The sequence below is a fragment of the Sorex fumeus genome, unplaced genomic scaffold (assembly GCF_029834395.1).
Source record: "Sorex fumeus unplaced genomic scaffold, SorFum_2.1 ptg000193l, whole genome shotgun sequence".
Classification (NCBI taxonomy): domain Eukaryota; kingdom Metazoa; phylum Chordata; class Mammalia; order Eulipotyphla; family Soricidae; genus Sorex; species Sorex fumeus.
Window position 1 is genome coordinate 1,322,956 of NW_026606250.1, and position 14,447 is coordinate 1,337,402.

General features: G+C 70.0%; 1 protein-coding gene across 1 annotated transcript; it reads right to left on the reverse strand.

The window, feature by feature from the left end:
- Positions 1-2,765: 2,765 nt before the first annotated feature.
- HRH3 (histamine receptor H3) lies at positions 2,766-5,119 on the reverse strand. The gene is made up of 3 exons (XM_056108071.1): positions 4,826-5,119; positions 4,262-4,428; positions 2,766-3,726 (listed from the first exon to the last, which is right to left on the reverse strand). Exons 1-3 carry the CDS (start codon positions 5,082-5,084, stop codon positions 2,797-2,799), a joined length of 1,356 nt encoding a protein of 451 aa, XP_055964046.1. The 5' UTR covers positions 5,085-5,119; the 3' UTR covers positions 2,766-2,796.
- Positions 5,120-14,447: the final 9,328 nt, after the last annotated feature.

A 14,447-nucleotide genomic window follows, 5' to 3' on the forward strand; every position in this document is an offset into this window, starting at 1 on the left:
GAGGTGCCAGCCCAGCCCCCTGCTCTCGGAAGGAAGAGGGGCGGGGGCTCACGAAACGGGGTGCAGTGTCGGGTTGGGCTGAGTCTAGGTGCCCAGGAAGCAGGAGCAGCCGGAAGCTGCTCCCAGCCCTGAACAGGGCTCTCCACAGCCTGACCGGGGCCGGGGGTGCTCCAAGGGAGAGCACCACCCCCCAGCACAAGCACTCAGTCCTTACGGGCCTCGCCTGGTGCTGGTGAAGTGCTCCCCAAAGGAAGCGCTGAGGCTGGAGAGAGAACACAGGGGCCTTCTGCAAACTCAGTGAGAAGGGACACAGGCTGAGGGGCAGGTGCACAGTGGAGGTGCAGGTGAAGGTGCAGTGAGGTGCAGGAGAGCAGGTGCAGTGAGGGGCAGTGCAGCGGGGGGGGGGGGAGCGGGTGCAGGGGCACTTGCTGGACCTTCCCTGTGCTGCAGGTGAGCGGGGGAGACGTGGCCACAGAGCGAAGCTCTTCTGTGGCCTTGAGCAGGCTGTTTCCCCTCTGTGCCTCAGTTTCCCCAGATGTGGGGAAGCTGCCCTCGTGTGAGGATGAGATGAGCCTTGGTAGCCCGGCCCCAGCCAGCAGCCACGTGCCTGTCCCGAGTGAGCATTGTGCCGAGGGCCCCTCCAGCCCGTCCCTGACCAGCCCCGCAGATCTCCCTGTGGAGTCCAGGTTCCGCAGTGCCACCCCCACGGACCCTCAGGGGAACCCCAAGAAGCCCACCAGTTCTGATTGTGGACCCCAGTCTGCTGCTGGCCGGGAGCAGCTCCGGGCCCCAGCAGGCACCACCTGTGGCCAGGGGTCCTGACCGTGATCCGTGCTCCCCGGGAACCAGGCTGGCCCCTGCCCCAGACCGCCACACGGGGGGTGTGCCCTCTCCCGGGGCGCCAGTCCCAGCTCCGTGCCCCGGGGTCTGCGCCCTTCCTCCGGGGGCCAGAGCCCACTGCTCAGTTCAGTCCAACCAAACGCAGGTCTGACGCTGCCTCCCCATTCTTGATGGCCCGGGGAGCAAGACCGCCCCTCCCCTTGGCCTCTGGGTGTCACTTCTGCCGCCCTGAGGGCTTGCTCTGCGGCCAGTGTCCCCAGCGCACTTGGCCCGAGGCTCAGCCCAGCACCAGGCATGGAAGGCCGCTCCTCCGGAGAGCTTCCAGCCCTGCGGCCAGGTGGCCCCCTCTCTGTGTCCCCCGCTGGACCCCCGGTGCCGGGGGCTGTTCCTTCCCCACAGCTGGGCACGGCGCCCGGCCCGCCTGCCTGCCGCAGACATCGGTGTCGTTCCCCGCCCCTCCCCGTGCCCGCCCCCGGGAACCCGAGCGCAGTGCTCAGAGATTGAAGGCGAAATTGCTTGAAAGCCTTTGCTTTCATCCCCCAATTTGTGGCCACTTAGCATGGCCGGGCCGAGGGGCGGCAGGGCTCTGACTGTGCTGTGGGCTCGCGTGCCCACTGCAGTGGTGACAGGCTCTTTGTCCTTCCCCAGGCGCCCGGGCGGGGCTGGTTCATGCGGGGCCAGCGTGCCCCCGCTGCCTCGCTGCCAGGAACCAGCCCAGGTCCAGCCCGGCACCCCACTCGGCCCCGAGGGAGCTGTAGAACCCCTTCCCGCCCCAACCTGGTGGTGGAGGGAGGGAGGAGGGGACGGCACTGCAGGGAAATCTCCCCTTTGGCACGTGGCTGCTGCGGGCAGCTGGGTGTCGCTCCCGCCCCCCTGCATCCTGACAGCAGCCGCAGAACCCAGACCTGCGACGGGCAAGTCCGGGTGGGAGGGCGGGGGCCGGAGGCCAGGGCAGGCTGCCTGGAGGAGGTGGGCATCTACCCCGTCGCGCTGAGCCTCTGAAGGTCGGGCTGGCTCCAGCCCCTACCCGGGGCCAGCGTGTGTCCCTGCGTCCCGCCTCCAAGGCCTGCCTGCTCAGCTGGCCTGCACACTCGCCCACGGCCTGGGAGCCCGGCCACAGCGCTGGGCGGAGAGACCAGAGCCCAGCGGGGCCGTGCCGCAGACACCAGGGCCCCCCTTCCGCGGCTGTGCACCCACCGCCGAGCACTGCTGCTCCCCTCGGAGCCTGAGCCCAGGGACTCGCCCCCCACAAAGTCCTCCGGAGTCAGCACCGATTAAAAAAATACACTTTACTGCAGGCCAGCCTCGGGGCGCACGGGGAGCGCATGCAGGGGGCTGGCAGGGGCGCAGGTGCCAAGCAGTCCCCGCCTGCGGGCGCGGGACCCAGGGGACGGCCAGACCTCTCCGGCGGACGGTCACTCGGGCGGGCGGGCCCCGGCCTTCGGGGCGAGTGCCCACCGGCCGCGGTGGGGGTGGGCAGCAGAGCCGGTGCAGCGCCGCCGGAAGTGCAGCCGGGAAGAAGGGCGTGGGAGCCCCAGCTGCCAATCTCGCCCCGAGCTCCTCAGCAATTTTGTCTCCTGATTAAACATCCAGGGAACATCAAGTTCACGGCTGCGTCTCTCCATCTCCCTGAGACACCCAGAACGGGGAAGCGGGGCACGGCGCGGAGGGCACTTGGCACTTTTGCGGGGAGCAGAGAGAACCGGGGGAGCGGGGGAGGGGCTGCGCCCGGGCTGAAGCTGGGGACAGACGCGGCCAAGCCGGAGGCTGGCGGGGTGCAGGGAGCGGGCGAGTGCTGGCGCTGGGCAGACCCTGTGTGGCAACGAGGGGGCGACACCACTGGGCACGCACTGGGAGACAGAGAGGGCCCCGGGACCGCTTCCGGGGCGAACGAGGACTGCGGGGGCCGCCGCAGCCCCCCCGGCCTGGGGTCCGGCCCCTGTGGCGGCCGCGGGCTCACTTCCAGCAGTGCTCCAGGGAGCCGTGCGGCTGCACCTTCAGCTTGTGAGGGCAGAGCAGCTTGGTGAAGGCGCGGCGGAAGCTGTGGTGGCACAGCGGGTAGAGCACGGGGTTGACGGCCGAGTTGGCCCAGAGCAGCCAGAAGGACGCCTCGTACCAGTAGTCGGGCACGCAGCGGCCGTGGCAGGCGGCGCGGATGATCATCAGGAGCGTGTAGGGCGCCCAGCAGAGCCCGAAGATGCTCACGATGACGGCCAGCGACTTGGCCACCTTCTTGTCTCGGGACAGCCGGAAGCGCTGCGTGATGCTCTGAGACACCATCTTCATGCGCTTCTCCAGCGAGGCCGACGACGCCGAGGGCTTGGAGCCCCTCTTGAGGGAGCGCGGCCGCTCGGTGCCCCGCGAGGAGCTGCCCGAGCTCGAGGTGGGCGAGGCGGCCGCCCCGCTGCCGCCCCCGCCGCCCAGGCCCGCCTCGGCCCCCTCGGGGCCCGGGGCGCCCTCGCCGACCCCCACCCCGTACTTGCTCAGGGGCACCGCCTCCCCGCGCCCCCGCGGCCAGCACCCCCAGCAGCCCGGCACGGCCGGCGGAGGGGACGGCTGGGCCTCGGGCAGCGGCTCGGGGCCGCCCGGCTCGCGGGCGCCGTCCAGCCTCACGCGGGTGCGTCGCTGGATGTTCAGGTAGATGCTGAGGTTGAAGAAGGTGACGCTGAGGAAGGGCGTGAAGAACTCGAGCGTGGACGCCGTGATGAGGAAGTACCAGTTGTAGAAGAACTCGGCGTAGCAGTGGCCGTCGGGGATGGAGCTGCGGCCCGACAGGTGCTCCCAGCTGAGGATGGCCGGCCCGTAGAGCAGGAATGCCAGCACCCACACCAGCAGCATCTTCTGCACCGCCCGCCGCGTGTCGCCCTGCTGGGCGCGGTAGGACACCTGCAGAGGGGCCCCGTCAGCCACCAGCCACCCAGGGGCCTGAGACCTCCCCAGCCCTCCCGCCGCTTCTCCAGGTCATGCCCAGCACGTGTGCGCCAACACGCATCGGGCGGAGATGGGACTCGAACCCAGGTCTCCCCGGGGCCAGGCCAGCGCTGCTCGGCTGAGTCACTGCCCGGCTCACACAGCCGCGGGACCCCCCAGCAGCCCCGGCACCCCACCGTGTGGAAAGTGCAGGTGGCCAGGGCCCCGGGAGTTGTCCTCTGCCCTGTCCATGCCGTGGACTAGGCCACATGTGGCCCGAGAAAGTCAGCCAGGCTGAGAGGCAAAGGGAACCTTTGGGCCCCCGTGGGAGGGGCAGCGGAGGGGGCGCACGCACGGCGTGCAGCGGCAGGGGGCAGCGGCTGAGAGAGAGCCAGCGGGGGTCCTGCACGTTGGCTTGAGGTGGGCCAGCATGGGCCGGGCCCCCTCCACCCTGGGCGCGGACACAGCCCTGTCCTGCGCGCGGCTGGCCGCCCGAGGGCGTGGCACTCACAGCACGCGTGACAGACAGGAAGCGGTCATAGCTGATGAGCACGATGTTGAAGACCGACGAGGTGCAGAGCAAGTAGTCCACCACCAGCCACAGCTTGCAGAGGCCACGGCTGAAGGGCCAGCGGCCGGTCAGCACGTAGGGGACGTAGAGCGGGATGCAGAAGGCCCCTGCGGGGGAAGGGCCACGGTGACCGCGGCCGGCCGCGCACCTGCCCTGCCTGGCTGACGCTGCCCGGGTCCCTGCGCACCCGTCCGGGCGGCCCCGGCGCCCCCGGCCCCGGGCGCGTGTGTGCGGGCGGGAGGGGGCCCCCGGCCCCCACGTCCCCGCGAGAGGAAGGGATCTCGCCGCGCCCCCCGCCCCCCGGGGCGCTCAGCCGCCGCCGGCGTCTGGCACCCGGGCACCTCCAGCCCCAACAGGTGTCTGCGCCCGCCCCCCGCGGCAGCCGCGCGCCGCCACGTGAGCGCCCCCTCCCCGCGCCCTCCACGCGTCCCGGGCGCGCTCGCCGCGCCGCACCGAGGCGGCGCGGCCGCGGGCTGGCCCCCGCGCCCCGGCCCGCGGCTTTACCCACGAGGAAGTCGGAGATGGCGAGGTTGAGCAGGAAGAAGTTGTTCTGCGTGCGGAGGCTCGAGTCGGCCACGAAGGCGAGCATGACCAGCGCGTTGCCCAGCACCGTGGCCACGATGAGCAGCGCCATGAGCGCGGCCAGCACCGCGGTCCAGGCGGCCGAGAAGCCGCGCGCCCCGCCCGCCGCCGCCGCCGCCGCCGCCTCGGCCGCCAGCGCCCCCGACGCGTTCAGCGGCCCGTCGGGCTGCGCGCGCTCCATGGTGCGGCGCGGGGCGCCCGGCGCATGGTCCCGCCGAGGCCGAGCCGCGCCCGCCCCGCGCCGCGCGCCGAGTGCGCCCCGCGCCCGCGCCCCGCGCAGCGCCCCCGCCATTGGCTGCCGCCCGCGCCCCGCCCGCGCCCCGCCCGCGCCCCGCCCCCGCCCCGCCCCCGCCGCCAGCACCACGGACAGCGCCGCGTGCCCGCCGCGGGGGCCGGCCGGGCCGGGGGCGCGGCGGGCGGGGCGCGGGCGGCGGGCGCGCCCGGCGGGCCCCGGCCCCGGCCCGCGCCGACCCCGGCCCCGGGCGCCCGGCGGGGCGCGGGGCGCGGGCGCGGCCCGGGGCGCGGGCGGGCGGGGGCCGCGGGGCGGCCGCCCGGCCCCCGGCGCCCGGCCCGGGCCGGGGGCGACGCAGCCCCGAGGGCCGCGCGCGCAGCGGGCCGGGCACCTGCCGGGCACGGGCGGCCGCGGAGTTACATAAGGGAGCGCGGGAGCGGCGGCTGACCCGCCCGCAGCCGGGCGACCTGCGGGGAGGGAGCGGCCGGCGGCGAGTGCCTCGGGCCCGGCCGCCGGCCCCCGGGACGCCACTCGGGGTCAGTCCGAGCTGCGGGGACACGCGGGCACCGCCCCGGGGGGCCGAAGGGCAGCGGCGGGCGGGCGGCCGGGAAGGGAGGGAGGACGGGAGCGCCCCCCCCGCCCCGCGGCAGAGCCCCAGGGTCAAGGAGAGACTCAGCCCCAGACACTTTGCCAGACAGACAGACAGACAGACACGCCCGCCCGCAGACACACAGACACCCACGGAGCGGGGAGGCGGCCACCCAGCGTCAGGCTGGGGACCTGCACCGGCGGCACACGACAGAGCAGACAGCGGGAGCGGCGCCCGCGGGGAGAGGGACGTCTGCTGGCAGAGCAGGACGGGCGGGTGGGGACCCGGGGCAGGACAGGCGGGCCGCAGGGACCCGGGGCAGGACAGGTGGGGCGCGGGGACCCGGGCGCAGGACAGGTGGGGCGCGGGGACCCGGGCGCAGGACTGCCGGGCCGGCTGGGGACCAGGGCGCAGGACAGGCGAGGCGAGGCGGGGGACTCGGGCGCAGAACAGGCGGGTGGGGACCAGGGCGCAGGACAGGCGGGGCGCGGGGACACGGGCGCAGGACAGCGGGCCGGCTGGGGCCCCGGGCGCAGGATGGGCCGGGCGCGGGAAACCCCCGCAGCTGGCACAGACGCCCCCAGACGTGCAGCAGCTACTTCTGCATCCAGGTCCTGCTCCTCCCTCCCCCCAAGGTGCTTTGGAAACTTTGGGGGAGCGAGCAGCTGGGCGTCCTCAGGGGTGCAGGGAGCGCCCCAGGCCCACATCAGGCTGCTCGCTCCATTTTGAGGCTCCCCGCAGCCTGCCGCGGGAGGGGGCACTCCTCCTCCCGGAAGCCCAGCCGCCGGGAACGTGCTCCTCCCCCAGCCCCCTCTTCCTGCAGCCAGCCGCGGCTGCCCCCGGACTCTGGCCCAGCCTCCCCGGGTCTGTCGCAGGCTCAGCCTGCCGGCTCCGACCCCCGCAGACCCCCACCAGGGCTGCCTCCTCCCGCCCCCTCCAGGCAATGCGGTGGGGGCTGCCCCTGGTGGACCTCGGAGCCCCCCATGGAAGGGGGACCGCCCCGCACACCTCTCCTGCCGGGTGCCAGGGGACTGCATGACACACTGGGGAGGGGAGACCCTCTGTCCAGGCCGCATGGAGCACGCTGCCAGGGACGCGGTCAGGTCTGGAGCCCTCTGCTCTTGCCCCGCACGTGAGGACTCGGACACGGCCCTGGGGCCCTACAGGATGGTCCTCCGTCCTGACTCTCTCAGTGTCAGGCCCACCCTGCGACTCAGCCCCCAGCCCCCGAGGGGCCAAGTTGGCCCTGAGGTTTGAGCACGACCTTGACTGCGAGGGCCAGCACCTCATTAGCATCTACCCTGAACGTTGTGGCAGCACCATGCCTAGGGGGGAGCACTGTGTCGATGGCAGCGTTCTGTTGAGTGGGAAGCACTGTGTTGGTGGACGCACTATCTTGAGTGGGGAGCATTGTGCTGAGTGGGGAGCACTGTGGTGGTGGGAGCATTGTCTTGAGTGGGAGCACTGTCGGGTGTGGAGCACTGAGTTGAGTGGGGAGCACTGTCTTGAGTGGGAAGCACTGAGTTGAGTGGGGAGCACTGTCTTGAGTGGGAAGCACTGTGTTGAGTGGGGAGTACTGTCTTGAGTGGGGAGAACTGTGTTGAGTGGGGAGCACTGTGGTGGTGGGAACACTGTCGATGGAGCATTCTGTCAGTGGAAGTGTTGTGTTAGGGAGCACCACATCAGCAAGCAAGGTGTGGGGGGAGCACTGTGTTGATGAGACCCCTGGGGGGGTCCAGATGGAGGTCTCTTCTGCTGGGTCTGCCCCTGGCCAGCCCTGAGGGCGGGGAACACACCTGCCCTTGGCCACACAGGAACCTGCCATCCCCCAGGGTTTCCTCCAGCCTAGGCAGGGCGGCACTGGGGCAGCGCCCATGGGCCAGGGCACGGTCCCTGGGGACTGCCAGCGTGCACAGCCTCAGGAGACATGCCTGTCCGCAGCAGGCACCGCGGGGAAACACGGGGTTTGGAGCGTCTCCACCGCAGCTCTGCTCTGACGGCGCCTTCCGGAAGCCCAGCGCCTGTGGGACATGGGGGAAGGGGGATGCAGACATCCCTGCAGGGGCCAGTGGGAGCAGGCGGCAGGCCAGTCACGGCCAGGGACAGGTCTGCTCAGGCCCGTCCGCTCTCAGCCCCGAGACCCCGGGAGTCCGGGCGTGGGCACCGTGGGCCTGTGGGATCCCAGGGCGGCCCGGCCTGTGCCTGTCCTCGCAGCCCTCATGAATATGGGGACACAGTGCTCTCCTTTTTTGTTCCTTGTCTGCTTTCCCGGTGACATTCTGAGCCAGCTCCGGGCCTGTCCTGATGGGGACAGGCACCCCAGAAAACCCTCCACGAGGACTCTGGGGACGGGGACGGGGCTCCTGTCCCACTTGGCCCCGGAACTGGCTCTGTCCCTCCCTGCCTCGCCCCTAGCAAGGGATCAGCTGCTACCGACAGGGACTTCTGTCACTTGAGGCCACGGTGGCACTGCTCATCCTGCTGGGCACCTCCCCGGTGCGGTCTGTCCCGTGAAGGACCCTCGGCCTCCGGAAGAGTTGGTGGCCGGGCCCAGCTTTGAAGGGTCCAGCTGAGGTCCAGCTGCCCTGGCCAGCAGAGTGCAGGCTCGGCAGCCCCACCCCCGCGCCCCGGCTGCTGGCTGGCCTGGGCAGAGAGCAGTGGCTGCGGACCACCGGCCCTGCTCCCGGACCCCACACTGTGGCCGTGGACCTCGGCCCGCCCGCTCTCAGCCCCGAGACGCCCGGGAGTCCGGGCGTGGGCACCGTGGGCCTGTGGGATCCCAGGGCGGCCCGGCCTGTGCCTGTCCTCGCAGCCCTCATGAATATGGGGACACAGTGCTCTCCTTTTTTGTTCCTTGTCTGCTTTCCCGGTGACATTCTGAGCCAGCTCCGGGCCTGTCCTGATGAGCTCAGGGCCCGGAGAGATCAGAGGCTCCCGGGGGATCAAAGGCGGTTCTGATCCCCCTCCCGGGAGGGGCTGGGCCGGGCCCTGGTGGCCGGCAGGAGAACAGCACCAGGAGACAGGCAACTGTCGTGCCTGTGCGGGCAGGACGCCAAGTCCGGAGCTCTCGCCCCTGCCGTGTCCTCCTCGGGCCGGGGAGCGCCTTCAGGTACGCAGGGAGGCGTCCGGGGGCTCACACCACCGTGTCGCCTCATTCCCAGCAGAATGTCCCCCAGGTCCCTGCCTTGTCCACCACCAGAAGCCCGGAACTGGCCCTGACCGCCTGGTGCGGACCCTCGCAGAGGCTGATCCCACGGTCAGAAGGGCAGGAGGGAACGCTGGGTGGTGGGAGGCGGGAGAGGGTCCCTCCCTGAGGCTCTGGCCAGCCCACAGCCGTGCCCGAGGTACCCCGGGCGAGTCTGGCGGCACTAGCAGCTCGGGAAGCCCGGGTGACTGTGGGCAGGGTGCCCCGGGCCTCTGTCTCCCTGGCAGGAGTGCGGCAGGGTGTGGGTGTGGCTGTCGGCCCGCTTGGCTGCAGGCTGGGGGGTGGGCGCTGAGCTGCACCCCTGCCCAGCTCCAGGGAGGACCTTCGGCTCCTCCTGGCTGGAGGCGGCCCCGCCCTCTGCCCTCTGCCCTCTGCCACTGTCCAGCGCATCCGCGCCCCCGTGCCCCCTCCCCCCGGCTCCTTCTTCCAGGGGGCTGTCTGGTACCACCTCGGTGGTGTTGTGGTCCCCCCGATGGGGCGGATGGTCCCCTCTGCCCTGCAGAGCCCACCGCGCCCCTCCTGCTCCACCCCGGAGCCCCCCCCGCCCCCCCCCCCCCCCCCCCCCGCCCGGAGCTGGTGCCCCTTCGACTCCACCGCCCACTTCTCTCCTGCTGGCAGGCCCCGCCCTCTGCCTTCCCGCAGCCTCCAGAGCCTGGGGTCACGCCGGGGCTTCCCAGCCTTGTTCTCAGAGCTGCCAGCCTGGAGCCGCCCTGGCGGGAGGGACACCTGCCCCGCACGCGCGCGCGCACACACACACACACACACACACACACACACACACACGGCCTCTCTCCCTCCGACGCCAGAGGAGAGCGGCCCCCAACACGACACGGCACACACCCTCTCTCCCTGAGACGCTGCCACCGGCCGGCCCTGCGCCCCAGGGGCCGCCTCTGTTTACTCCCTGGCTCCCCCCCTCCCCCGGGACGCACCACCTGTCAGGGAAACAGCGAGTGCCCTGCCAGGGCCGGTGGCGGTCTGATTAAAGGGCCCAAGCCCTGGAGGCACGGGCTCGTGTGTGTCCACACGTGTGTTCGTGGGCGAGGAGTCGGTGTGTGTGCTCGCCGATGTCTGTGTGTGTCTGTGACCGTGTCTGGTGAGCCACTCGGAATCCGTGTGTGTCTGGTCTGTGGCTGACGGGAGCCGGGGGTTGGGGGTTCTGGGGGTGCGTGTGCAGGACAGATACTGGGACCAGAGGGACGGTCGCCCTCCTCTGGCCTCCTTCTCAGATCTGCGCAGTTGCTCCACCCACTCGCCGTACACACACACACACTCACACTCACACCCACACTCACACACTCACACACACACTCACACTTATACACACACTCACACACTCATTAACAGATTCACACTCACACACACTCACACACTCATTCAGATTCACTCACACTCATTCACACACACTCACACTTATACACACACTCACACACTCATTAACAGATTCACACTCACACATTCACACACACTCATTCACACACAATCATTCACAGATTCACACTCACATTCACACTCACCCACACTCACACACATTCATTCACACATACACACACTCACACACTCACACTCACATCCATTCACACACTCACACTCGCATGCTCATTCACAGATTTACACACTCACACACTTATTCACACACATACAACTCATTCACACATACTCACATACTCATATTCACATACTCACGTTCACACACACATTCACACAGTCACCCACACTCACACTCACAATCACACATATTCACACACTCACACACATATTCACACATTCACACATTCATACTTGCACATTTTCACATACTTGAACACACTTATCCACACTCACTCATATCCTCACACATAGACACACTCGCACACACTTATTTACACATTCACACACTCATTCACACACAATTGCACACATTCACATGCTAACACACTCACATTTGCACACATTTACACCCTGATACACATTCACACAATACTCACATACACACTCATACACACAGCTCACACACTCATACACACGCCCCATTCACACTGCACAATACACACTCACACGAACACACTTGTGCACTCATACACTCGCAGACACACATTCACACACTTGCACTCACACACGTAAACATACACACTCATACCCATACCCGTGCACACTCACACATATACATACACACGTTCACACACATGCAGTATAACACTCATACACAATCACAGACACACACTCACACAACACACGTGCACACGCCCAGACACTCGTGAATCTCAGGAGACCCCGGCCCTGGGGAGCCACACAGGAGCCTGTCGCGACCGCAGTGCTGGGTGGCGCGTGGGGAGGGCCCGGCCCCAGCCGTGCCAGCGGCTCGACAGGGTCCCGGCAAGTGAGCGGGAGGGCCGGGGGTGCTTCCCGGGCATTCTCCCGCGTGTGTTCCCGAGAGGGACCTGACCCCTCCGGCGGTGCTCGGCCCTGCCTCCCTCCCGGCGGCTGCATGTGACGCCTGGAGCCGCAGCAGCCGTCATGGGCCGTGAAGGCCTGAGGCCAGCCGCCCACTCCGGAGAAGGGGTAGGTGGCAGTGAGACGTGGGACGCCCGGCCGCCAGGCAGCTGGCCTGCGTCACATGAAGCGGAGCCACTGGCTCCTCCGCCCGCCTCGCGGCGACGCCCGCGTGACCCCCAGGGCGCACTCGAGCCCCCGGCCGCCCGGTGCCCCGCGCCCGAGGGCTGGTCCCGGCTGCTGGCCGGCGGGCGGGCGGCGGGTCCCGTGGGCCCGTGTCTTCCCTCTTGGCAGAATTCTCCCGTGCAGATTGCTCAGGTCCCAAAGCCGTGGAGAAAAAAGAAAAGCCCTTTTGCCGCCGCTATTGATAACTCCCTCCTCACGTGGGGCTGGCTAAAAATACTCAGCTCCGACGACGGGAGCGGCTGTCACGTTGCAGGGCGCCTCGGGGAGCACGAGAGGCCGGGCCACGTGAGGGCCGCAGGTCCGGCCTTGCTGGGGGAGTGGGGACGCCCGGGCAGGACGGGGCCCGAGGTGACCGCAGGGCTGTGAGGCCAGGGGGGGGTGGGCAGGGCGCTCGGCGGGGCCGCGCTGTGCCTTTCCTGCCCAGACCAGCGCCTACCCGCAGGCTGGCACGGCGTCTCCCACGAGGTCGAGCACGCTTGGGGGGCTGGGCCCACCCGCCGTGATGGCGGCCAGGAGGGCCAGGCCGAGGGCTGTGGGCGCGGGAGGGCACGAGGGCAGGCCCACCCGGGGCGGGTGGGTGCCTCTGCCCCGCGGCCTGGGCTGGGGGGACACGCCCGGCCTCCCTCCCCCATCCCGCGGGAGGTCCCGAGAGCCCCGGGCGCCGTCCAGGGACTGCACGAGGGACTCAGCCGCCCCATCTCTTCCCGGGACCCCCGGCCAGCCCCAGGCGGGCTTCTGTGGACCCTCCCCAGGGTGGGGGGCGCAGGAGGGGTCTGGCCGGGCGACCACTCTGCTCAGGCCCAGCCCAGCATCTCCTTGGCAACGCGGGGTCCCGGTCCTGCTGGGGAGGGGGCTGCGGGGCGCACCCTTCCCTCCAGCCTGCTGGAACCAGCTTCTCCGGTAGCCATGGCAACGCCTTTGTTTCCGCTGTGTCTGTCCCGCCTCCCTCCCGGGTTCCCCTCTGCAGTGGCTGAGGCTCCTTCCAGTCCCCACTGAGGCTGGGGCTGTCTGACCCCAGGGCCCAGCCGTTGGCAGACTCTGCTCAGGGCCCACCGGGCGGCCCAGACCTCAAGGCCCCCGAGGGTGCTTTAGGGGCGAGCTGCAGACAAGCCCTCCTGGACTGGGGCTGGGCCCCTGCCAGGGCTGGCAGTGAGGCCACCGGATGCTTGGGAGTGGGGACCAGTCACTGCCTTGGGGTGCTGTCCCCGCAAGGAAGGTTGGGGGGGCTCACAGAACTGAGTCGGGCTGGAGCCTTGGTGGCTAGTGAGAGGCTTAGGGAGCTGGGGAGAGAGAGGAGGGAGAAAGAGGAGGGAGGGAGGAGGGAGAGAGAAAGAGAGGGAGGGAGGAGGAGAGAGGAGGGAGGGAGGAGGGAGAGAGAGAAGAGAGGGAGAGAGGAGAGGGGAGAAGGAGGGAGGAAGAGACAGGGAGAGTTAGAAAGAGACAGATCGGGAGAGATAGAGAGAAGAGCTGGGAAAGAAAGGAGAGAGAGTGGGCGAGTAAGAGCCCCTCCCTCCTGCTGGAGGACCCCCAGAGCTCCCCAGAGCCCACAGGCCTCCGACTGTCTGCAATCCAGTGGACCCCAAGGGAGGGAAGGAGACGCGGCTTCTGCAGACGGGAGAGACCCGGGCGTCAGGGTGCCCAGGGGTGCAGAGCCCCCCTGCTTCCCCATGCTGCTGTCACGGGGCTTCAACCGGCCTCCCTGGCCCGGGGCTCCCACGCTGACCAGACGGGGCCCGAGGGCCACCTGAGCCGGGTTTGAGCCCTGGCACTGCACAGGGTCCCCTGATCATCGCCGCCAGGAGTGATCCTGGAGCAGAGACAGGAGTCATTCCTGAGCACCTCGGGGTGTGTCTCCCCCTGAGAGCCCATCTCTGGGGAGCCGCTGGGGAGGAGCAGGGGTGTCTGCGACCCTGCACAGAGGCTGTCCAGCCTCCCCTGGCCGCTGACCTCAGCAGGACCAGGCGCTTCTCCTGAGGCTTCTGGCGAACTTTCCCCAGGGCCGGCTCCGTGCCCAGCGGTCACCTCTAGGAGCCCCAGATCACATCTTGCTGAAGTCCCCCTCTGGCTTGAGCTCTGTGACCCCCAACAAAAGGGCGGTCTTGACTCGCCCCGTCTGCACCCCCTGCTCCCCACGGCCAGGTTGCATTGTGTGTCTTCGCCCCCCACCCCACCCAATGCGATCCAGCGGGAGACCCCAAGGGAGGAGAGAACCGAGGAGACTCGAGTCAACTCAAGCTTTGCACGCAGGCGCCGGGGAGTGACCCTGGGCACCGGCCAGGAGGGGACGTCCCCCTCCCCGGCACCACCAGGGGTGGCCCTCCCGGGTCAGAGGGCAGTTCCCAGGGCCTCAGGCGGGCGAGCGGGGCCCTGGGTGGGCGCCCCCGAGCCAGCTCGGCCCCGCCCGGCCGGCGACCGCGCCCCGCACCACCTGACTCTGTTTGTAAACTCGGCGCCTGGCCACGCCCCTTCCGCCCGCGCGCCCGCCCCCTCCGGGGCCGTATCTGCATAGCCCCGCCCGCCCGCGCTTGTGATTGGCGCCCCGCGGAGTCCTTCTTCCGCGTGGGCGGGACTCCCGAGGGGCGGAGGGCGGGGCCGTGCCGGCGACGCGGTTCGCACGGTCCCGCCTCCCGCCGCGGACGAAGGGCCGGGCGCCGATTGGGCGAGGCGCCACGGACGCGCCGGCGCCGGGCGCGGCGATTGGCGGGCGCGGCTGCCCGTCGCGGGGCCGCCGGCCGCACTTCCGCCTCGGTGTCGTCGGGGCCTGCGGCGGGGCCGGGCGGCGGGCTGGGCCGGGCGCGGGCCGCGGTGCGGGTGAGTGACGCGCCGGGCCGGGCGGGCTCGGGGGCGCGGGCCTAGCCGG